This window comes from Lethenteron reissneri, chromosome 26 (assembly GCF_015708825.2).
Source record: "Lethenteron reissneri isolate LAM-NWPU_2019-01 chromosome 26, ASM1570882v1, whole genome shotgun sequence".
Lineage (NCBI taxonomy): Eukaryota > Metazoa > Chordata > Hyperoartia > Petromyzontiformes > Petromyzontidae > Lethenteron > Lethenteron reissneri.
In genome coordinates this window covers 10,629,708-10,654,536 of record NC_083804.1, presented here as the reverse complement: position 1 = coordinate 10,654,536, position 24,829 = coordinate 10,629,708, and the positions used below count along the sequence as shown (strand labels likewise).

The 24,829-nt window shown below is 44.0% G+C and overlaps 1 protein-coding gene across 1 annotated transcript in view; it reads left to right on the top strand.

The window, feature by feature from the left end:
- The window catches only part of LOC133347664 (uncharacterized), a 29,704-nt gene extending 8,828 nt beyond the window's left edge, over nt 1-20,876 (top strand). The window contains exons 3-9 of the mRNA XM_061560135.1: nt 5,320-5,436; nt 9,205-9,327; nt 10,252-10,458; nt 12,543-12,622; nt 16,280-16,497; nt 19,096-19,237; nt 20,691-20,876. Coding sequence (XP_061416119.1) covers nt 5,320-5,436; nt 9,205-9,327; nt 10,252-10,458; nt 12,543-12,622; nt 16,280-16,497; nt 19,096-19,237; nt 20,691-20,795 — 992 coding nt within the window. The 3' untranslated portion in view covers nt 20,796-20,876. The remainder of the gene's footprint in view (nt 1-5,319; nt 5,437-9,204; nt 9,328-10,251; nt 10,459-12,542; nt 12,623-16,279; nt 16,498-19,095; nt 19,238-20,690) is intronic.
- The last annotated feature ends 3,953 nt before the right edge of the window (nt 20,877-24,829 follow it).

Below are 24,829 nucleotides of genomic sequence, written 5' to 3'. Positions count from 1 at the left end.
GAGTCCACACCTCTGAGGTGGGACAAAGTCATTGTTATGCAAGTCCAAGTCGAGTCTGAAGTCATCAAATTCATGACTCGAGTCTGACTCGAGTCCAAGTCACATGACTCGAGTCCACATCTCAAAGGTGGGACAAAGTCATTGTTATGCAAGTCCAAGTCAAGTCTGAAGTCATCAAATTCATGACTCGAGTCCAAGTCACATGACTCGAGTCCACACCTCAGAGGTGGGACAAAGTCATTGTTATGCAAGTCCAAGTCGAGTCTGAAGTCATCAAATTCATGACTCGAGTCTGACTCGAGTCCAAGTCACATGACTCGAGTCCACACCTCTGTGGTGGGACAAAGTCATTGTTATGCAAGTCCAAGTCGAGTCTGAAGTCATCAAATTCATGACTCGAGTCTGACTCGAGTCCAAGTCACATGACTCGAGTCCACATCTCAAAGGTGGGACAAAGTCATTGTTATGCAAGTCCAAGTCGAGTCTGAAGTCATCAAATTCATGACTCGAGTCCAAGTCACATGACTCGAGTCCACACCTCAGAGGTGGGACAAAGTCATTGTTATGCAAGCCCAAGTCGAGTCTGAAGTCATCAAATTCATGACTCGAGTCTGACTCGAGTCCAAGTCACATGACTCGAGTCCACATCTCAAAGGTGGGACAAAGTCATTGTTATGCAAGTCCAAGTCGAGTCTGAAGTAATCAAATTCATGACTCGAGTCCAAGTCACATGACTCGAGTCCACACCTCAGAGGTGGGACAAAGTCATTGTTATGCAAGTCCAAGTCGAGTCTGAAGTCATCAAATTCATGACTCGAGTCCAAGTCACATGACTCGAGTCCACACCTCAGAGGTGGGACAAAGTCATTGTTATGCAAGTCCAAGTCGAGTCTGAAGTCATCAAATTCATGACTCGAGTCTGACTCGAGTCCAAGTCACATGACTCGAGTCCACATCTCAGAGGTGGGACAAAGTCATTGTTATGCAAGTCCAAGTCGAGTCTGAAGTCATCAAATTCATGACTCGAGTCTGACTCGAGTCCAAGTCACATGACTCGAGTCCACACCTCAGAGGTGGGACAAAGTCATTGTTATGCAAGTCCAAGTCGAGTCTGAAGTCATCAAATTCATGACTCGAGTCTGACTCGAGTCCAAGTCACATGACTCGAGTCCACACCTCAGAGGTGGGACAAAGTCATTGTTATGCAAGTCCAAGTCGAGTCTGAAGTCATCAAATTCATGACTCGAGTCTGACTCGAGTCCAAGTCACATGACTCGAGTCCACACCTCAGAGGTGGGACAAAGTCATTGTTATGCAAGTCCAAGTCGAGTCTGAAGTCATCAAATTCATGACTCGAGTCTGACTCGAGTCCAAGTCACATGACTCGAGTCCACATCTCAAGGTGGGACAAAGTCATTGTTATGCAAGTCCAAGTCGAGTCTGAAGTCATCAAATTCATGACTCGAGTCCAAGTCACATGACTCGAGTCCACACCTCAGAGGTGGGACAAAGTCATTGTTATGCAAGTCCAAGTCGAGTCTGAAGTCATCAAATTCATGACTCGAGTCTGACTCGAGTCCAAGTCACATGACTCGAGTCCACACCTCTAGTGGTGGGACAAAGTCATTGTTATGCAAGTCCAAGTCGAGTCTGAAGTCATCAAATTCATGACTCGAGTCTGACTCGAGTCCAAGTCACATGACTCGAGTCCACATCTCAAGGTGGGACAAAGTCATTGTTATGCAAGTCCAAGTCGAGTCTGAAGTCATCAAATTCATGACTCGAGTCCAAGTCACATGACTCGAGTCCACACCTCAGAGGTGGGACAAAGTCATTGTTATGCAAGTCCAAGTCGAGTCTGAAGTCATCAAATTCATGACTCGAGTCTGACTCGAGTCCAAGTCACATGACTCGAGTCCACATCTCAAAGGTGGGACAAAGTCATTGTTATGCAAGTCCAAGTCGAGTCTGAAGTAATCAAATTCATGACTCGAGTCCAAGTCACATGACTCGAGTCCACACCTCAGAGGTGGGACAAAGTCATTGTTATGCAAGTCCAAGTCGAGTCTGAAGTCATCAAATTCATGACTCGAGTCCAAGTCACATGACTCGAGTCCACACCTCAGAGGTGGGACAAAGTCATTGTTATGCAAGTCCAAGTCGAGTCTGAAGTCATCAAATTCATGACTCGAGTCTGACTCGAGTCCAAGTCACATGACTCGAGTCCACATCTCAGAGGTGGGACAAAGTCATTGTTATGCAAGTCCAAGTCGAGTCTGATGTCATCAAATTCATGACTCGAGTCTGACTCGAGTCCAAGTCACATGACTCGAGTCCACATCTCAGAGGTGGGACAAAGTCATTGTTATGCAAGTCCAAGTCGAGTCTGAAGTCATCAAATTCATGACTCGAGTCTGACTCGAGTCCAAGTCACATGACTCGAGTCCACACCTCTGTGGTGGGACAAAGTCATTGTTATGCAAGTCCAAGTCGAGTCTGAAGTCATCAAATTCATGACTCGAGTCTGACTCGAGTCCAAGTCACATGACTCGAGTCCACATCTCAAAGGTGGGACAAAGTCATTGTTATGCAAGTCCAAGTCGAGTCTGAAGTCATCAAATTCATGACTCGAGTCCAAGTCACATGACTCGAGTCCACACCTCAGAGGTGGGACAAAGTCATTGTTATGCAAGTCCAAGTCGAGTCTGAAGTCATCAAATTCATGACTCGAGTCTGACTCGAGTCCAAGTCACATGACTCGAGTCCACATCTCAAAGGTGGGACAAAGTCATTATTATGCAAGTCCAAGTCGAGTCTGAAGTAATCAAATTCATGACTCGAGTCCAAGTCACATGACTCGAGTCCACACCTCAGAGGTGGGACAAAGTCATTGTTATGCAAGTCCAAGTCGAGTCTGAAGTCATCAAATGCATGACTCGAGTCCAAGTCACATGACTCGAGTCCACACCTCAGAGGTGGGACAAAGTCATTGTTATGCAAGTCCAAGTCGAGTCTGAAGTCATCAAATTCATGACTCGAGTCTGACTCGAGTCCAAGTCACATGACTCGAGTCCACACCTCTGGTGATGGGTACAGTATTTTCCAGACACTGCGGTTTCCTCCCACGAGAAGCCAATTTAACTCGTTAATGGAATTGGCCAAACATCCCAATGTAGCAGAACTCTCCTGAAAATGTATTGATGCATTTTCGCGTACGCATTGCAGATACCAGAGTGAACTCGACACACTGGTCAGTTTTTTTCTGTGAACTTTAGGTTAACGTCGCCCTCTTGTGGGGCATGGTGTGATAGCCTCTCATGGTGGTCCCAGGAGGAACTATTTTCACCCGTCCCTGGTGATTCGATGCATTATCAAGATTCAATACTCTTTTGATATGAATAGATATTTCAGTGAATGGCAGTGCCTGTAGTGACTGCATGGGTGACACGAAGCCATAACAAGCAATAGGCACTAATTGAAACGTACTGATTTTTTTACAATTTATTTTAATCAAGTATCATGAACTTTAGAATGTATATTACCATAGTTGATTATTTGATACATTGCCCGCTCCATATCAGTCTCAATCTACTTCATGTCGACAATCAACAAATTGATACAATGGCTCATGTGGGATTTTGGGTCATGACATTCGCGCGTGATGCAAGGCCCTTAAAAGTATCCAAAATTGCCCTTGGAAAAGAGAACTGGTGTCTCAATGGGCTCACATCAAAAGAAATCAAGAAACTACCTATTTAGCAAACATGTAAATAAAGTCAATTAAATTTCGGTAAAGTCACGTAGGTGGAAAAAATAATACATCACGACGTTTCGATCGCAACACAAGCAACCGTCATCAGGTGCTTCAGCAGTTTTCTTGCTGTGGTTGTCTCACCTGATGACGATTGCTTGTGTTGCGATCGAAACGTCGTGATCTATTATTTTTTCCACCTACAGTCACGAAAGCTTCAAATCAATATTAAATTAAATGACTTCACTTTCAATCACATTTTGTTCAAGTTCGTCAACCATCAGCACAGTTTGTTCGATCGGCAGGTCGTGTGTGGCGAGATAATATGCGGGCACTCCCACCCCTTCCAAGACGTCTGGCCAGCTTAGCAGAGTGGGGCCGTGATCCCTCGGGTTGAAGTCTTTCTGCCACCAGTGGAATGAGTAAGAACTTGCGCAGGGCTCCGCCATTACTTTTACTAATGTGACAAAAATCCCAGCAAACCAAAGTTGCCCCTAAACAGAGCTCTTCCGCGTTAAATTGCAATCATACTCCACATGTATTGGCCTTCACCAATTACTGCAAAGGGGTTGTAGCTATCGAGGGCGCAGGCGGTGCAACTGCACAGGGGCACATGGGCCACAGAGGCCCAAGGTGTCGGGTCACGACAAAGACGGGAGAAGCTGCACAGAAGGGAGGCCCATTTCATTTCTGTGCACCAGGGAGCATGCCAAGCACGCTCCGACGCTGATTGCTGCATTGCACAGTCTGAGTGTTCATTGAGCAGCATGTCTGGTTCCAACGCAGGGTATGTTTTAAAAATATATATATCCACAACAATGAAATTGCGGTAATCTAGGTAAATGATGCCTTAGAAGAATTGGCGTGATTATTTAATGGCGATGAGCTGGTTGATGGCAGGTCTCCGGCGATCTCGCGACGGCGCTGATTTCGATGCAGTGCACAACAACAATGCTCTGAATCATGACATTTGAAGCCGCAGTCGTTTTATTGGCCCACGCATTAGTTTATGAATTTCATATATTATCTCATTGTCATCATCAGCCACGGTCAATCTACTGCTGGAGTGAAGGCCTCGCAAAGCTGCCGCCGAACATGAGATGTAATGAAGCACCCGGCACCTGCACACGAGTTCATTTCAGAGCTCCACCTCAGCAAGAAACAAGCAAACCTGTAAAAACAAAGTTTTTCACTATAAATCCTTTATATGCGTGGCATCGGGGCGGCTAGAGTCCTCTCGTCCTCTGGCTTGAGATGGCTGCCACCTATGGGTCAGATGATTGTCTGGCAGCATTAGGCAATTGGTAATTAAATATTTAAAACATTTTCCCTAAACAGTGTAAAATTTGTTGAATTTTTTTTTCACGAAAATGCATTGTCACGCACAACGAGTCTGTGTGCAAAATGTCAGCTCGATTGGATCACGGGAAGTGGGTTAAAAAACGACCGAAAGAATTGCACGGTCCTAAGCAAGCGAACTTAATATAAAGAATTAAAAAAACCGAGCAATACATCTGCATTTCATCGAGACGTATCTCACGCGCGTTGCCTTCTTCTTCTCTTTCCAGATGGGATATTTCCTTCCAATTATTACTGGACGTGTTCCGAAGGATTCATGGTCGGAGGCAAGGACAACGGAAGGGTTTCACTGTGGGACATGTCCAGGGGGCCCACAGCCGTGGATGGTATGCAAGCAATGACAAAGGACCATGTCCTCACGGCGGGTCACGGGACGACGCAGTGCCCGCGTGGGGCGCTGGGCAGAAACTGGTTGAGCGACTTGCGCGCCGAGTGCTACATGGCCAAAATCACGTCCGCTGTTCCACACGCAAGCGGTTCATATTTTGCAGCCATCTACTAAATTCTGCGAGGTTATTAGGTTAGAATACAGTGCGTGTACGTGTTGACACAAAAAGGCGCCATCTGCTGTTGCATTCACCTGAATAGCTACTTTTAAGTAATCGTGATTATTTTCCTCGGATTACTGAAAAAGGTTGTTGCCACGTGTCTAGGATGGTCCTCTTCTTCAGGTGGCTACTGTCCCGGGGGGAGAGAGGGGGGATCTGTAAATCTTCCCGGGCACTGAAAAGACCAATTCTTTGTTGTTGGTAGTTTTGTGATACTACACCACTTAAGACAACGCATTTGCATGTAGTTTGCCTCTCCTTTGTCATCGTTACATATCGTTTTTCCTATGATTTGTCCTGGGTTTTGTTTTGTACCTCAGAGGTGGCAACCTCTGAGGTTCGAGCACTAAGCTAAAACCGCTGAAAGCCTGGGTTTGATTCTAGATTTGAAGCTTTCGTGACTGCAAGGATTCTTACTCTTAGTTTTTTCGGTAAAGTAACGTAGGTTAAAAATTTAAATTAATATAAATAAAATAATAAAAAATCACGACGTTTCGGAGGCAACACAAGTCTCCGTCATCAGGTGGGACCGTCACAGCCAGATTTGCTGTATCAAGTGATATCAAGCGAAACAGTAAATCTGGCTGTGACGGTCCCACCTGATGACGGAGACTTGTGTTGCCTCCGAAACGTCGTGATTATTTATTTCAATTTTATTTATATTAATTTTTATTTCAAATTTTTTACCTACGTGACTTTACCGAAAAAACTAAGAGTATAAAGCCTGGGTTTGAATCCAGGCAGCCACCGTAAATAAACCCGGCTCTCAAGAGTCGTGAGTTGACGTTCTCAGCTCAGTCACTCATGATGATTGAACAAGATTTGTTTGTAAAGTGTGTTTTTAATTATAATTCCTAGTACATCTTGAATTATGATAATAATAATAATAATATGCACATTGGGTGATTGTCACGCAGAAAACGATTTCACAAAGCAATGTCATTTTCCAGAGCTGCTCCCTGACACAATGTTAGACGACCAACCTGAGTCATTTCTGTGTCAAATGACATGGCTCTTACAAAACAAATAGGACAACCTTGGTGGAATTTGAACATCGACCGCAAAACAAAGATATCGTATAAAACAAACTCTATGACATTTCACGACGATATGACACCGTGAGCAAGTGTCACAGACCATATCCAACATTTGAAAAAGTGCCCTGAAATAAATCTCCACCACGAACATCAGTCTCCCCTATACGTAGTTACGCGAGTCTCCTGAGCAATTCTAGATTTGAAGTGTTCGTGACTGCAAGGATCCATACTTTTTGTTTTTTTTCGGTAAATTCAAGTAGGTAAAAAACAAAAGAAATAAAAATGAAAACAATTAAATTAAATCCCTGAGCAAGACTTATTTTGTTTCAAATCAGTCCAAACTGGTCGCGAAAATATGAAATTTAATTAAACTTCCGCTTAATAAGCCCATTCCAGCTCGAAGAGAAAACAATGGATACTCATATTGAGACACTAATTGGAGTGACACCTCTTGAAACAATCCTGCGGTGTTGTTTCACATTCCCTGACGTGATGTAACACAGGCAGGGCATCTCTGTACGTTGTGTACGCCTCCGACAGAGTAATTGGAACAATATTGAGTTATATTCACAACAAACAATTGTATCCATGTCGTTTGCCTATTCTCATTATTGGTGGAGCGCTGAACTATGAACCCAGCGACCGAAGCTCATCGGTGGCGAATTACAACCGAGTTATGCTCCCACCCCCTCAGTTCCCCCACTTCACCAGCCCCCACTTCACCAGCAAAAACATATTGACTGACATGGCAAGGGGAGGCCTTCATCCATTAATGACTAATCGATTAAAAAAAAGCTGGAAATTACTGTTATTACATATTACACTTTTTTTTTTTTTACAAATAACCAATTATACCTTTAATAACGAAATGCCATTGTGATAATCAAATGTCATAGACGATATCCATAATTTGATAACAATGCCCAACCAAATGAAGTTGATCAACAACAACAGTCTCTCCTCCTGACTTTGCTCGGGACACCGAGGCAACCGTTATTATATCTCAGATGTCTCATTTAATATAGATGATCGAAAAATGTTATTGGAAGAAAGTATCTTAAATTCAGCTTTAAAAGAAACTGGCACCTGCTTAATAATCTATTTGTGTACATTTTATTTTGTCAGATCACGAACAACACCCGATTTACATTTATGCGTCTTTCACAAGCGCTGCGCTTTTCATGCGTGAAATTGCAATAAGTTTGCTCATTACACATAAGTTAAGTATTATGCGACTTCATCAGCATGTCATCATGCACACACCAGCTTAGGAAGTAATTTCTCTCTTTGCAATTATTCTGACTCATTTGAAAAAACATTTGGATCATCATAATGGACAGATCCATGACTTCCACTGTAAACATTTCAAATGGATCACGTGAAGGGTATACAAAGCCAACTACGAGATGCATGTGTGGAGACAGTGTAGCAAGTTGGCTGCTAATCTATTTCGTGTAAAATTTTGAGTGTTATCTCCTTTTACTGCATGGGAGAGGCTCTGGGAATTATATTTTCCATCTGCATACCTAATAAGCAAATTATCCAACATCTCAATCCACGACCCTACATCATTATTTTATTTCGTCTTTTCTGAATTAATTTTCCGTGACGAAATAACCCTTAAGCACCCAATTACGTAAGATCTCACGAGCTAAGCAGAGTTGAGCCTGGTTATTACTCAGATGGTTGACCTCCAGGGCTGGCCATGTATTGTGGTTGTTAGTCTGTGAGGTGTGTCCAGGAGATGACTGTGCTGAGTGTTATCCCCGCTTAAAACATTGTGGGTTTTCTCAAGGCACTCCAGTTTCCTTCCACAAGAAGCAAAACACTTATTAATCGAATTGGCCAATCATCTCGATGCAGGACCCTTCTGACGCTGTTCTTGGTCAATACAAGGAAACATGAATGATTAAAATAAAGTGAATACAAAAAATTCACTTGACTTTTTTATTTTTATTATTTTATTGTTATTTTTTTTTCTATCTACATGACTTTACCAAAAGAACCAAAGAACATGAGTTCCTGCAGTCACGAAAGCTTTAAGTCAAGAATAATGAATAATTGCTATAAAAATATGGCTAGGTAGGGCTTGTGACGTGGCCATAACATTATCCTGGGCAAAGGTTAATTCAACCCATAATTCCTCTGGAATCACTCAAATCAGTGCCACTCTCTGGGACGTCAACAGTTGTTGTCCTATGGAGAGACTGATCCTTGGAATGTGGAATTTCCACCAATGGTTCAGGACTGCCAATGAAGATGAGCAACTGCCCCATGCTTGTTTGAGCATGCAAACACTTTCTGACCACTTTTGGCTTCCCAAAAAACGGCACTCAAATGATTGACCCCAGAGGGACGATGGGACGAATCAATCCCTGACCAAGTCATTTGAACTCACAACCTTCTCGCTTGTGAGTTGATCTCTTTAACCACATTGTCACGCGACAAGATACAAATTACAGTATGTATCTGTGTGCTATATTGCTTTGTTTTCGTGTTGTTTTTTTAGGTGTTTTGACGCTGACCGTGGACGAGACTGGGAATAAGTGGTTCTACCACCGCGTGGAATGGGTCGACATGGACCACGATGGCCTGAAGGACGCGCTGACCGCTCGGGCACAGAGCACAGGACGTATGTGGCAACGCAGTCAGGACATAACGCAGCCAGCCGAGTCAATCACCGTCCGACTGTCTCGCGCCTCGGAGGGAAGCGTTCCTTTATTACTTTAGTGTGTGTGTGGTTTTTTGTTCAAGACAAACGGTCGTCTTGCCTAGCGTGATCGAGCTTCGATCTATTCAACGTTCACTCATTATTTGAAAGCAACTCTGCCCAGCACTTGCGTGTGTCTCTCTCCGCATGAGCTAGACGCCACGACTGCAGAGGCTTTCGCGGCTGTATCATACAGCTCTCCGAAGTGGGTTTTCATTTTTAATATATACGTGGTTGCAGCGCGTTGTTCGGCATCATGTCCCACGTTTTGCTCCACGTGCTTTCTTTCTCCACATCAGGTGGAGAAAAAGGTCTAACGTCATGCCGTACAATGCACGGTAACAACCTGACAGACACATCGGTGAGCGTGTCGGACACTTGGAGTTTTTTTTTTAGATAGATTGAGTAAATATAAATGTGTCGTTAAACTCACCACCACCCGACACAGCCAATTAGTAAAGTTTGTCACGGAAACAAAACATGGCAATTAGTTACCGGTACAGCACACCGGTGTGTTGGAGAGTAAAGCCATAACATTAATCCATCGGTTTAACACCGAAACAGGAGGATTTCCTCCACAATCATGCCTGACGTCTGATGAGACTGGTTGTAATTACCGGCGAAACGTCGTACTCGAATTGTCAATATTGTGGGTTTACCCTCCAACACACCAATGTGTGCTGAACCAGTAACTCAAATCTTACTAATCTTACTCATTGCCAGTGTCGGGTGGTGGCGGGTTTAACGACGCAGTTATATTCACCCCCTCCCAAAAAAGATCCCCTATTGTGTATAACATTTGTCGCGAAAAGCCTACGTGTTAATAAATCCTCTCCTTCATTCCAGCCACTGGAAACGGCCAGCTGATCTGGTTCAAAAACCCGGGGCTGATGGGCGGCCAAGTGCAGGAGTTCTGGAAGGAGAACGTCCTTCACGAGGGCCCCGACGTTTATTTCCGCGCCGTGCAGCTGCCGCTGCCAAACGGCGGCACCAAAATGGCGATCGTCAGCACCGTCTTCTGGGGACAGCAGCTCACCGTCACCTGGACGTCCGGCAAGTTACCGTCCGCATGACAATACGTGTTATTTGCCTGTCAGTCACGGGCACTTGGTTAAGCGATTTTCAGCGTAAAAAAAAAAAACTGTCGCGTCAGGGCTTATTCTGACTGGAAGAAGCCTCAGATCATCTATGGCAGTGATGATGAGTCATATGCAACCTTTGCCCCCCCTCCCCCCCCCCCAAAAAAAAAAAACACGAGACGGAAACATATACGTTTTAACTGATGTACATGTGTGTGTTGAACTTCGTGCTAAAGAGAAGGACAGCATATCTAATACAACTCGGTACCAGGCTGGACGATGAAAGGAGTTCGTTTGTTGCTGTAGAGTACAATCTACTTCATGAGAACTTTAATTGCCCATGTGTGAATCAGTGGGTAGCCAAATAATGAGGCTACCAATGGCCAATTGGGTGGAGGTCTAAGGCACTAATGAGGTTTTCAGGTTGCTTACGCAATATAGTTACATTAACGAATGTGGTTTAGAATAAATTGTCTAGGACGGGCTGGTGCTGGCTTGTATTCTACCAATGACACTGTCGCACACTCACCCACCACACCTCGTGTGCGTTTTAATGCCACACCACTGTTCTCACATGCCGTGTTTCCCTCAGGCCAGGTGACTCTGTAGCCAGTGCATGGACTGACAATCAGTATATTGGTAAAATCCTGGTCGCAGGCCAACGTAATCCATCATCGCCAACCCCCTGGACGTAAATAAAATGAGTACCAATTTTAGAGAAGTCAACTTTGATTGTCTATTGGTTAAGAATGGCCCCCGTTCTAGGACGGTGCAATTCCCAACACAACAGAGATAGGCAGTAATAACGGTCTGCCGTACGACAAACGTTTCTCTGCAGAAGCGAATGTTGGGCAGTGCAATCCCTAAGAGTGCAGAGATAAAGCCACTGGAAAATAGTTCAGTAATATCTCCTTCTGCGGAGCATTCTCAAACACATGGGGGGGGGGGGGGGGGGTTAAATGCACTCCTGACTGTGAGCGTTCTGAATGGATTAATATCATGATATGGATGCCAGTAGTGCAATTGGAATAAAATTTGGAAGAGCACTTTTTTAATGAATGCCCCACTTGCACGAGGAGACAGTTTGACTGACGTGACTAAATTCCTTGCCTTGGATTTTCTCTTCAGATGTCTCTGTGTACAAGAGGCATGCAGACTTGATAATGGGCTCTCGTTGAGTTTTAATACAGGCATTTGATTGACCGGTCGATTGAGTAATGAGCTCCACCCACACTATTAAAACCTGCTCATGTATATAGGTGCATGATATTATTGTAATTGCACCTTTTTCATCACGCAAGAAGGTGCGAAATATCCCATACGTGCAAGATTTGCAAACACGTAACGTTGGGGATCAAGTAGATTTGAAAATGAAATTGTCAAAAATGGGATGATATAATTACAGCATATTTCCTGCGCAACTTATAATCCCCCCAAAAAACACGAGCATATTTACTTTATATATGCTTGTTTGAGCATGGTATAATTAGATTATTTAAAAACTGATACGTCAAATGCGAATATATATTTGGTATGCAGACTACATACGATACTAAGAATTGACAGCGTTTGTAAATCCAAAGCTTAAAGGAGTCCTCTCCAAAGCATTTTGGTAATAATAGTTGTTCTGACCATACTTCACCAGGCTAGTCAGTGCCGGTAGGTGAATGGGGGTGGGCTCCGCACTGGTTCCGATACCACTTTCTATCAATGTTTGCCATGGCCCGGCATCGAACTTAGATTTCCGGGTTCATATAGCACATTTTGCTTAATAACCACCATGCCATGATCACTCCCTCCCACATACTACATATATTGTAATCATTAACATAATACAGAAGGCGGCGATAATGAGTAAGATAAGTGGACTTCATAAGCCAGAACTCTCATTGCATTCACTTCGTAATTGTTTTCTATATAAATTGAGTACTGGAGGTTACTGAGCGTGAGTTCATTAGCGTAAGATTTCATCAAGCCGCACTTTGTGAGCTTGTCACGTTTGTGATAATCGAATGCACCGTGACATGAACGTTTTTTTTTTCTCTTCGAATTGCTTAGACCCCAGTGACAACTGGAGTGACTCGTCCAAGACCATGTCTCGCGTTATTGACACCGAGGGCTGGTATTTTGATCTCAAGGCAAGTACACACACCTGTCACTGGCCTTCTCTAAAATAATGGGATGGGGTTTTTTTTTCAGACTCAGTGATTCATCGCCACGATTCAGGGTAATTATTGAATTCAATTATCAATTATATCGTCTGGTTTTCACCGTGTCGTGCGTGTTCTGTTTCCACATTCATTCTGTCTCATTTATAAAAAAAAATGCACCCAATATTCCTTCTTCCCATATCTATACCTTCACGTAACAAAAAATGCAAGTGTTTTTTTTAACACATCCTATCGGCCACACGGATTCCTGGGTGTGTTTTTCCCCCCAGCAGCTGTGTTTTAATACAAGCTAACTCTGGGCCGATTTAAACATTCAGTATTTTTTATTGTTTTATATTTTTACTATTTTATTATTTCCCTTCTACGTGACTTTACCGAAAGAACCAAGAATATCAATCCCTGCAGTCACGAAATCTTTAAATCAAAATTCAGTATCTCGTCAGCAGTCAGGCTCTGCTTGACCCTATGCCAGATAACTGCCAGATGGTCATAGGCAAGGACCCTATTAGATATAGGATCTTAGTTGAATGGAACATATAATACACGTATACAGTTGCGTTTGCTCCATTAGCTTAATTGCAACATTAATTTAGCCTTTGCATATAATCATTCGTAATTAATTGATGCATTTTCCGATCTATTTTAATTGACGCAGCATTCACAAGCGTCGTCCCCAATGCGACTGTGCAATATAATACAACGCAGCATCTAAATGCCACCGCATTTCAAGACACTGGATGCAAATAGTGGGCATATTTATTTCATGTTAACAGAGAGGCAGTCTGAAGTTGCAGATCCATGGTATTGACACTTGGATGTAAATATTCCCTACCTCCATCTGCTCATAATGTCCCTCCCTGTGATGACATATTCCTTGTCCCATTCTCACCAATTAAGCAATCTCTACCTTCGTTATATTAGTTTGTGTGAGTGTTGTACTCAAAGACTCGTGGACGTTCATTATAACAAGTTACATTTGCTTTACAGTGCTCGTTATGATGGTGATATTTAACAATGACGATAATTGTGATCGTCGTGTAAATATGATTATTATTGGTGATGGTGTTTCATAATTTTCACTATTGATATTAGACAATTATGATAATGGTTAATATTAAATGATAATTGATGGTATTGACGTAGAATGACATGTACACATTATCATTGATATTTCATGAATTGTACTTTGGATGTTAAATGACGACGATGATGATGATAGTAATTATGATGATTTTATATGGCGACGATTCTTTGGGGGCTTTTCAATTCAATTCCGTGGACATTCGGCGGCCTTTCTTTTCACCTGGTGAGAGCCAATTGATTCCAGGATACAGGTACAGTGCAGGTAATGCTGTTCCTGTATCCTACAGCAACCGGTAAGCAGATACACCCAGTGGGCTCTTGCCCAGAGACACCCCTCCACAATCATGACAGCAGGCATATATATATACAGTATCGGGTTGTGTTTTTTCGACAGCCATTTCACAATGTTGTATTTCATTCATGGCACACACACAAGTTGACCTATTATGTTTATCTAGTTATTGTTGCAAAAGCTGACGTCGATTATTTTTTTCTTCATATCCTGTGAAAAAGACAAGCCACAGAAATGAACGCGTGGGGAATCGAACCGTCCACTGCTCGCACACCGGCTCAGTGCTGAGCGCAGAGAGAGCTGGGCTACAGAGTCACCAAACGCATTCATCGAAAGCAAATTGATATCATTATCATCAGCCATGATCGATCCACTGCTGGATAAAGACCTACCCAAGCCGCCGTCTCTTATGATCAAACTGATTGCATTTTTCAATCTGCTCGCTGGATGTCCTCCCATTGTGTTTCTTGTAAACGGCGTATTTATTCGAATATCAGTGCGAACAATTGATGGGTCTTACTTCAGCTATTGGAGAAAGATTGTACTCCAACGATGGATTGATTCATAAATAGAACATTTCACTCACCTTTTGTCAATTCATTGCTGGATGAAGCTCTCTGCATACCGTGTCGGTCATACAGGGTTTTTGGCCATACTTCACCACGCTGGTCAGTAAATGTTGGAAAAGGTGGGGGGGTGGGGGGTGCAGGAACAGTATAGATGTCATTCATCACTGATGTTAGCCATGACCGGGAATCGAATTCGGGTCACCCGCGTTCACGGCTGTGCCACCACTTAACCCTTAAAACAAATGCCGCAATACAATTTAGGTTCATAAAACGATTCAATGTGACCCCATCTCAGTCCAATGTGACAATGCGCGCAGGTGAATTCAATGAGTATCTCGAATGCACCGACAGTGGTCGCAGACCGGCGCATGCAGCCCACGCAGCTTCCCAGGTGAACCGGGCTGGTGGGAGCCCAGCAACTTTTGCAGCAACAGCGGAATCCTTCATCATTATCGCGACACGCTGCCTTTGTGTCTTCACAATCAATGAAGTTCAAGTTCAAGTTAATTTATTAGGTATAGCCCTGTGAGCCATTCGGCTCTTGAATCGGGTGCAACCGAAACAAACAAAAAACTAAAACATGAACAAAAAAACATCTTAAAGTGAATATGTGACTAAGTGCAAACAGAAAATCCAAGAAAAGACAGCAAAATATTGCAAAAAAAAATCACCGTACACCAACGCTGTCTGCAAAAATCCCAGTGGGATGCAAGTCAAACAACCAACAGCAACCACAGGACAACTTAGATTAAGGCCATCAGTCTAACTTTGTACTACAACAAACAAACATGGCTAAACCAATACACTTTTCGAAATCACCAAAATAAAGCCATGGAAGCAATGAAACAGTGATCACAGGGACTGTGACGGAATTTTCACAATAAATGGCATAAACAACATGTACTACCAAAACCCTGCAGCCATAGCTGGCTGCATGAGTCACGTTATCACCTGAGACTGGAAAACCTGAAGCGCACTCTAAATCTGGAGCCACAAACAACTCACTGGGGGTGTCCACACTTAGGGCCGCCCATAGTTTTCCGAGGTTGTTTCCGGGGCAGAATGCCACGCAGGGCTCCCTGAGCTATCGAGCTCTTTTTCAGAAGCGACCTGGCCACTAATGATAGGTCAACGAAGTTGGCTTATCACGTGGAAATGTACAGCAGCCAAATACTTGAAATATATGAGAAAAATTCATCGTAAGGGTCGTCAGGGTCGGAATCGAACCCACTACCCCCCTCTGTACCAAGGCGAGGTAGTTAAAATCTCGTCACCGTGGCGAGACAATGCGGGGGGGGGGTGGAAACTGCCTGCCCCTCACACCAACATATACATAACCAAGGGTGTTTGACAAAAAATGCGGTTACTTCCTGAAATCCGCAAAAGATTTAAGCAAACTTCCACAGGTTGTCGTCGATACAGAGGAAGACTATGGCTGGAATTGGACGGGCTTTTGTCATCGACTGCAATGAGAGATGCCGACTAAATTAAACTAAACAATGTTTTTTTATTTTACAAGGTAAGGCCCACTGAGCAATACAGCTCTTTTTCAGAAGCGACCTGGCCACAAATGATTTTGCTCAACGAAGTGGCTTATCGTCGCGTGGAAATGCATGTCAGCCAAATACCCTTCAAGCCACATTTGTCCTATCTAATGACACCGCGTGGTGGGCCCTGCAGTTCGTGGACCTGAACGGAGACGGCCGCAAGGACATCCTGGCCACCACGTGGTCCCAGCAGGGCAAGGACGGCAAAGTCCTCGCCTACGAGATCCCCGACGACTTCATGGAGGGCACCTGGACGAAGCACGTCCTCGCGAGTGGCTACACGGTGCACTCCATCTTCCCGGGGAACGGATCTCCCGGAGCGCCAAAGACGTTCTTCCCGAGGGCTGGGAGGTATGGGCGCTGCGTGGCTACATGGGGCAAAATGCACGAACGTTCTTTTCGGGGCTGCTGCTGTTGCTGCTGCTGCCGTACCGCGGTGTTGTTCGGCGCGATGTTGCGATGTTCTCGCTCCGCGTGATCGGGAGCCTTTCTTTTGAAGGGGAACCCAAGTTGAGCAGCTCGCGTTTCTCCCTCGGGTTACATAGAGCGTCGCCCGGCCGCTGCTTGCTGGTGTTGCCGGTTTGTTTGGTTGGTTGACTCTGAATGGACTCAAGCTCTTCGGCGACGGCCGCCCGCCCCCGATGTTGGTGTCGCTTTGTCTGGGAGGAAACCGCAGTGCCCGGAGGAGGCTCACTCGCCATGTGTGCACGCGACGGGAACAACGCGTGGTTACAACCTGAAAACGCATCGCACAAATGGGACTACTGCCTCTCCGATCGTATACAGGGCGCTTCAAAAAGATGTTAACACTTACGAGAATTTGCAATAATATCACAATAAATGTGCCTCCGGGCTCTGGAGACCACCTGGAACGGATTCCAGGCACGTGTTGACAGTGATGGAAAACAAGTGGAGATTATTTGACTTTTTGAAGCTATTAACATACATTTGTTATCATGTCACATTGTATTCTCCGTTATTTTTCCATTAAAAAATTAAAGTCCCATATAGGTGTTAACATTTATTTAAAGTACCCTGTACATAATCTTTCAGGCCAGACACTAGCTGGTGTGTGTTAAATATGTCAAGGTGTGTGTGTGTTTAAGTTCGATAACTGGCCGTGGCTAATGTCTGTGGTGAGTGATGTCAGATACCAGTCCTGTGGCTCCTCTAGGTTGGCTCAGTCTTAAATGGGCCCTGTCTTGCGGTATGTAGACATCAGTATCAAGGATTAACAAGGTGATCGGGCATTGTGATCATAAAAAAGGCGCTCTCTCGCGGCATCTGCCCCGACAATATTTACAACAATATTTGGGATCTTCAATGTGTTGTAGTACAGCATACGAGTGTGTGCACGTGTGCACCTGTTCGGTGGAGCTGTGGTGAAATTGTTTGTGTACTGTGCTATGATTGAAGCAATGCGGGTTTGATTCCCAGCTGTGCACAACGCACCCATGGACAATTGGAATCTGAAGCTGAACTTTGCCCTTTCCTTGCTGACTCACGGAAAGCCTAAAATGAGGCGGTGGTATTTGTTGCGCGCCAATATCGCGCGTGGTGCTGGCCACACCGCCCACCTATGTGCCTCGCTCCGCTTGACACGCGTCGGTTGAGGCGCAAAGGCAGAGCACGAGTTAAATAGGAGACATTTGTCTTTGTGTGTGTGCACACATGTTTGTGCAAACCTGTGAACATGTCCGGCATATTAAAACAAACAAACAAAAAAACTTTAGTGGTGATCGTACAGAACTCTGCACTATGACCCCTTTCACCTGCATTTGATTCTAATTTGTGCTATCTCTGTTTTTGAGTCCAATGTATCAACAAACACCGCCGGGGAGATAAAGGTGACTGGGGTTATTTTTGTCCAGCTTACACCCCTCAAACTTTTCGTGGCACGATAAATGCTCGCAAATAGCAATTTCCTTATAGCCCAGGCAGCGCAAAGCGAGGTCCGTGTTTTTGTCTTTAAGTTTGTGAGAATTAATGGACATGTTTTCAGCCACATGAAAGCTGTTCTTAAGTATAATCATAGTAATACTTTACAACCCCCATTGGTCAATCCCCTTCTGGGTGAAGGTCCAGGACAGTTTAAGATATCACTCACGACTGACGTGAGCTGTGGTCAGGAATCAAACTCAAGCCGCTTCGTTTGTCGCACCACGTGCTAACCACTGCACCACCATTGCACACCCATACGCTTGAATTGTGGCATGACATTTAATCACTTAATTCGCATGGTTTTATTTTCCATTTTTCACATGTTAACTTACGAACATTTTCCATGTTTCATCATCATTATCATCGTCAATGCACTGCTCGATACTGATCTCATTGTTCCAATGCCTTGGTGGACTTCCTCTGAGATGCATTCCACTTTTTTGGTTGCCAATATGGTTCTATGATTGACCATCGGCCATTGTCCCTTCGAGGGACGTGTCCGGCTCAAGCCCCACTTACCTTTCCCAACAGCTTGAATGATCTTCTTGGTTCTTTCGGTAAAGTCACGTAGAAGGGAAGTAATAAAATAATAAAAATAAAACATAATAAAATTATTCTCACGACGTTTCGGCCACAACGCAAGCAGCCGTCCTCAGGTAAAAACCAGGTCCGTCGAGGCGACAGACTCTGTCGCCTCGACGGACCTGGCTGCTTGCGTTTGTGGCCGAAACGTCGTGAGAATAATTTTATTATGTTTTATTTTTATTATTTTATTACTTCCCTTCTACGTGACTTTACCGAAAGAACCAAGAAGATGAATCCCTGCAGTCACGAAAGCTTTAAATCAGCTTGAATGATGTTATCTGCGTATGTTCTGTCATCCGTGTGGCCCTGTCTCCATCCCTCAATGTAATTCCAACCAGGCATCTCGGCCATGATTCTTCACTCACTTTTCAGCTTCCGTTCAATAACCCACTTGGTAAACAAATGCGTTTTGTGCTTGTTCAGCTCGCAGAAGAAGCCAACGATTGTACTCGCCGGAGATGACGACGGCAAGGCGTACATTCTGGAGTCCGTGAATGACAACGATTCCAACCAGTGGGCTTACAGCAATCACACACTGTTCGATGCCGGCGGTATTGTGGGAGAGGTACGGCTCATCCACATTCATTCATTTCATCATGTTTCTCTCTTCATTGTGCACGCTGATGAACCGTAGGCGTGGTTGCGGGCACCAGTGATTGGCCGCTGTCTCACAAATGCCGTCGTCTGCCACACACGTAATTAAACTAAAAAACTAGCATGTGGCAGCGAAAAAGATCTTGAAGATGCCTCCAACGTCGGAGGCGAAACGTCGCGAAGGAAAAAAGCGCATCGCCTGCTACGGCTATCCCAAAAGAGTAGCTTTTAGGAGCATCTTTCATACATCGACATCAATACACTGGCAATTAGTTTTATGGGAACACTTCCACGAAACTGATTTTTATAAGCGGTTCCTAAAGTTCTTCGTCGTGTCAGGCTGCTGCTATAGGAAAGTGCAAATTGCAGATTGTGGACATTACAATGTCCTCAATGCCTCGCGACCGCTTTAAATGTGGGACGTGCTGAAAAGATGCGTGAAATTGTTTACCGGTGGATGCAAAAAACTAACTTTAGGAGCTAAGTAGAAAAGTACCAAATTGAATTGACATGGCGCTATTGAATTGACATGGCGCTTATTAAGTAAATTATAATTTAAGTAAATTATAATTTACTTAATAGCGCCATGTCAATGCAAACATGTACCGCCACTATCATCACTGAGAGACACAGTGCAATGCCCTGATTGAGGGTCTTAGTCCAGGATGTTCACTTGTTATTCATAAGCAATAATAAATATGGACAGCCCTTTGTCACAAATTTGCTGGATGAGGGCCTCCGCATGCCATGTCATCATGGGACGATACATTATACATTTTAGGGGTAAATACATTTCCAGCCCTTTGTTAATCCACGACTGTATTCCCCACAATCATGTTGGTCATGGGCGTTGTTTGACCGTACTTCACCACGCTGGTCAGTGAAGATTTTGTGAAGGGGCAAAGCCAGGACAGGTTCAGACATCATGGACAAACTGATGTTAGTCGTGTCTAGGAATCGAGCTCAGGCCACTAGGTTCATAGCGCAGTGCTCTAACCACTGCACCAACAATATAACATAAATCATTTTTAAAAAAAACGCGCGGCCAGTATGTTTTCGGTGATAACAGGCTTGTCGGCAGTATACTTCCATCGAGCAATTAACATTGATTAAGGACACATGCATGATTGCATTATCACTGTGAAACCCGAAGCAATGCATCGTTAAACGCATTGCGACAGCACTCCATCAAATCAAACGATTCTCGCGAGGGCAAGAGTGTCCATTCTGGGGTCCCAGCGAAGCCCCATAAATTGCGGTGGCTTTCCGCCCAGCTCGTGAGTGAACTGGACAGTCAATATTGAAACAAGTGAACTCCTCTGACCTGTTGGCAATCAAGTCACACCCGCTCGCTTGCGCAATCTCTTTTCTCTTTCACCCCTCCTCGCCGTAATGGGCCCGACGCGCGCTCGTGTCGAATGCAGATCGCGGTGGAGGACGTGGACGGAGATGGATTCATGGAGATATTCATCCCCGAGTACAGCAAGCAGCTCATCGCCGTGTTCTCATACAAGCCGGTGGAGAAATGAGCAATTGCATTGACCTCTCCTGCTTTAGAATTGTGTAATAAACATACAGTGATAAGGAAAATAAACAAAACAGGAAAATTATTGATGCAATCTTCACCGTCTTCATCATTCGCCACAACCTATTCTCTGCTGGATGAAGGTCTTCCGAAACCGTTGCCATTTCTTGTGGTTACGCGATGCAATGATCGGTCTTGTTCCTACACACGAGCCGATGTCATCACTCCATCTCCACGGAGAACGACCTCTCAGGCGTGTTTTGTATTTTTGGCTGCCAATGATGTTGGTCTTGACTAATGGCCATCATCCCTTCCAGCAACAGAAATATTAGAGGAGGCATATAAGTGTTTGTTGCTTTAGAAAATTTTTGCAAACAATGACAACAAAGTTCGTCTAGAACGTTCCAAGAAATGCTCAAATGAAACTCACACATTCAATTATAAAACTTCAGTGAATGCGCAATCATCTGAGCGTGATTCGGTCATGCCAGTCATGCAATAACAATACAAGACCAGCAATTATTTTTTAAGAAATACTTTTATTGCGTGCATGAATGTTCAACATCATATTTCCCTCTAGGTTTAGTTGTAAAATAATCAACATGTCACGGACTGCGCTATAAAAAATAAAAAAACCATGTAAAAATATTATTGCCATTTATTTTATATTGCACGGTGCAATGTGCAAATAACTGCTCGTGGCAATAAGCTAATAATAGTGTTTTGGAACGTATGCCACAAAAGGAAATTAGCCTTTAACGATGATGGATTATTTTACACAAACTCAACAAAATGCCTCCAATCGGGTTTTGATACGAGTGTGAAATCATTAAGAGTACGTGTCCAGAGGGCACCGTGGGGCATTTGTGCGAGTCTATGAAGGCCACAAACTCCTTGCCCAAACGTGTACACAAACTGATTATGCACAGCCGTGGAGCGTCGTGGGTAGCAACAAACACAAGCACATTTCCACCATTGTGCCTCTTTATGCACACGCACGAAGAAATATGTTTCAGTCAATTTGCCAATTGACTTCCCGGACCAACAACAGCAAGCAGCATTTGTTTTAAGCAAGCAAACTCTGGACCGGTTTCGACCTTCTGGGTCTCATGAGCAGCATTGAACAAGCACAACTTTGCTGATGAGACCCGTAAGGTCAAACCGACCCAGGGAGTGCTTGCTATTCAACAAATGCTGCTTGATCATATCGATCTAGAAAGGCAATTGGCTGATGGACTAAAAGTATATGAATGTATATGTGGAGACACATAATGGAGTTCTGCTTACATGTGCTTTACCGAATTTATAGTTCAGTTTGCAGAGCAGCAGAGCTCTCGAAAACTGAGCCCATCATCTCTCTTGAGTTGGTAAAACGAGCACCACCTTGAAAATTGCATCACAAGGTGGGACGTTAACAATGATTGTCTTATGGATATACTGGGTACTGGTATACGAATGTGGAATTCTCACTACTATGGCAGGACCCTAAAATGAGTGGCTAAAATAATAATTAAAACAATGTATTTGTCGAGAAAAGTATCACCGACTCTTCAGCCTTGTGGGAGGACATCTGAGAATTCAGAGAAAAACTATATGAAGGGATAACACTCAAAGCTCCACACAGATAGATTCAATAATCTATTGATTTACTGACATTTCCTGGCCACTACACAACCCGAGTTAACAATACGAAGCTCAAACTGGCTTAGCTTCTGAGATCTGATGGGTAGCAGGTTGCAGCTTAGACATTTTGTCCTCATCATATCTACAACACTTACCCATCATGTTTACTTGAAGACTTTCGTATTGCTTATCCTGCCTTGTCGCGAATGTTCTAGCATCTGTCTCAGACACCCGTGCACAAATGTCAACATCAACTGAAGCCATCTCCTGGCAAACGTACCTAGACATAAACGTCTATGTTGCTATGCATCCCACTAGACATAGACGTGTCGGTTGCTATGCTCCAGAAGGAGATTCACAAATGAAGAAGTGGCTCAGCCATGGTTGGTTTTTTACGCACAAATGAGCAACTAGGCGAGCACTGGTCATATGGGGATAGCGTGTGTGTGCGCGCAGAAGTGTAAACGTCAGTTGTTGCACTTGAAAACAAATATTTTTGTCTCGACTCGAACCCCACAGCCGTTCATCTTTTGGAAGGGCATGAATTTTTGTTTAAGTTCATGAGTCATATTCAGCAGAGGATCCCCGGAGTTTACTCAGTATGACTTAGGCACGCATATCCTCACACAAACACATGCACACGTAATGCAGCTCATTACTTGACCACGCAAAGGACGAAAGGCCAATCGGCCAATACGAAGAACTTAGATATTGACTTAAATAAACTCACCCACCTCCTCATTGCATGCTGATGTGGTGCAATGATTAGAACAATGGACTCGAAATATATATATGGTGGTTTCACCATAAGGACGGTCACTCCATCGTGCTCTTTCAAATGCGCTTCTGCGGCCGTCTGGAAAGCTCTTCCGATAAAGGAAAGCGACTGGAGCTTATGCACTTTTAAATCTAAATTCAAAACCCATTTCCTTAAGACAGCGTGTATGTGTTTAGATTGTTGTCCATCCTATGATGAGCACGGCTGGCTACTTCCAGTGCGAAAGTTCAACATAAATACATCCATCCACTACCCAGGCTCAAACCTGCTTAGCTTCTGAGATTTGATGAAGTCAAGCGCATTCCAGGTTATTTGCATCCATTGCAGATAAAACGTACCACAAAGTAAATTCCAATTTGAGACGAGTGCTCCCCGATATGCGTTGAATTATTAATGGTAAACATTATGAAACATACATACTGCCAACCTCTTCACGTGAATATCAAACAAAAGTTGCGTACGTGGGTGCTGCCATGATGCCATGGATCGCACATTATCTTACAGCAGGTGATATAATGGGGCACATTTCTCAATCAAACTCAGCTTCTGACCGCCCAGCAGTATAAATGGGAACACCACAGTTAGTCGATTGCGAGGTCATGTGTTGTTGGGTAAAGTCAAGGTACTCTCACCCCCTCCAAGATGTCTGGTCAGCGTGAAAGAGTAGGCCAAATACCCTCCAGACTCAACAAGGGCTCTCCTCACCTCGAGTGGAGGCCCTCTCGCCGGCAATGGCATTAGCAAGCAAATGCACGCGGCTGCAGCTTTATCTTTTAATTACTGATCAGTGTGGTTGTCAAACAACCTCCACGACTGGCAACGGCTTGGGGATGCCTTCATCGGCAGTGGATAGATCATGACTGTTGATTATAGCTCTCTAGTCTCTGCCCATTCTAATTCGTGTTATATTCTACTCACATGAATGCTTGTAATGCGTGCTTGTAATTAATAATTTTCGTGGGTTGGTGAATCATGCGAGGATTGAGCTCTAGTGTGTGTGTGAGACATGTATCAGGGAAACAAGGCAGTACACCAAGTGGATTATTTTTTCTGTATGGGTCGGTAAGAGGTGTGAGTGTGACCTCATCAATTCTGAGAGAGAAAAAAATACTCAATGGCCCAAAATGTCTGTTGCAGTTGACAATGGTTAGCAATGAACTGCATGGGGAGGTCTTCCACCAGCAGTGGATTGACAAAGGTGCTGTCGATGACACACGATGATATACGAACTTGCAAGGGTTCCCAACGCTTTTTAAATATGTCACGAATTGCAATGCGGATGGTCCTTTATCCGTTCCGTGGTTGATAAACTATGCCCTTATTATATTCTTGGTTCTTTCGGTAAAGTCACGTTGAAGGGAAGTAATAAAATAATGAACGTCATTTTATTGTTTTATTTTTATGATTTTATTATGTCCCTTCTATGTGACTTTACCGAAAGAACCAAGAATATGAATCCCTGCAGTCACGAAAGCTTTAAATAGAATATGCACTGTTTTTGGTTGAGTTGAACAGCGAGACGTCACCGTGGCTTGAATTGACAAACGGCCCACTTCTTGTGAAAACTGACATTGCCAACGTGCTCTGACGCATTTCGCCAGGACTTACATAAGGCGCTTACTTGAATGTTTCATCGT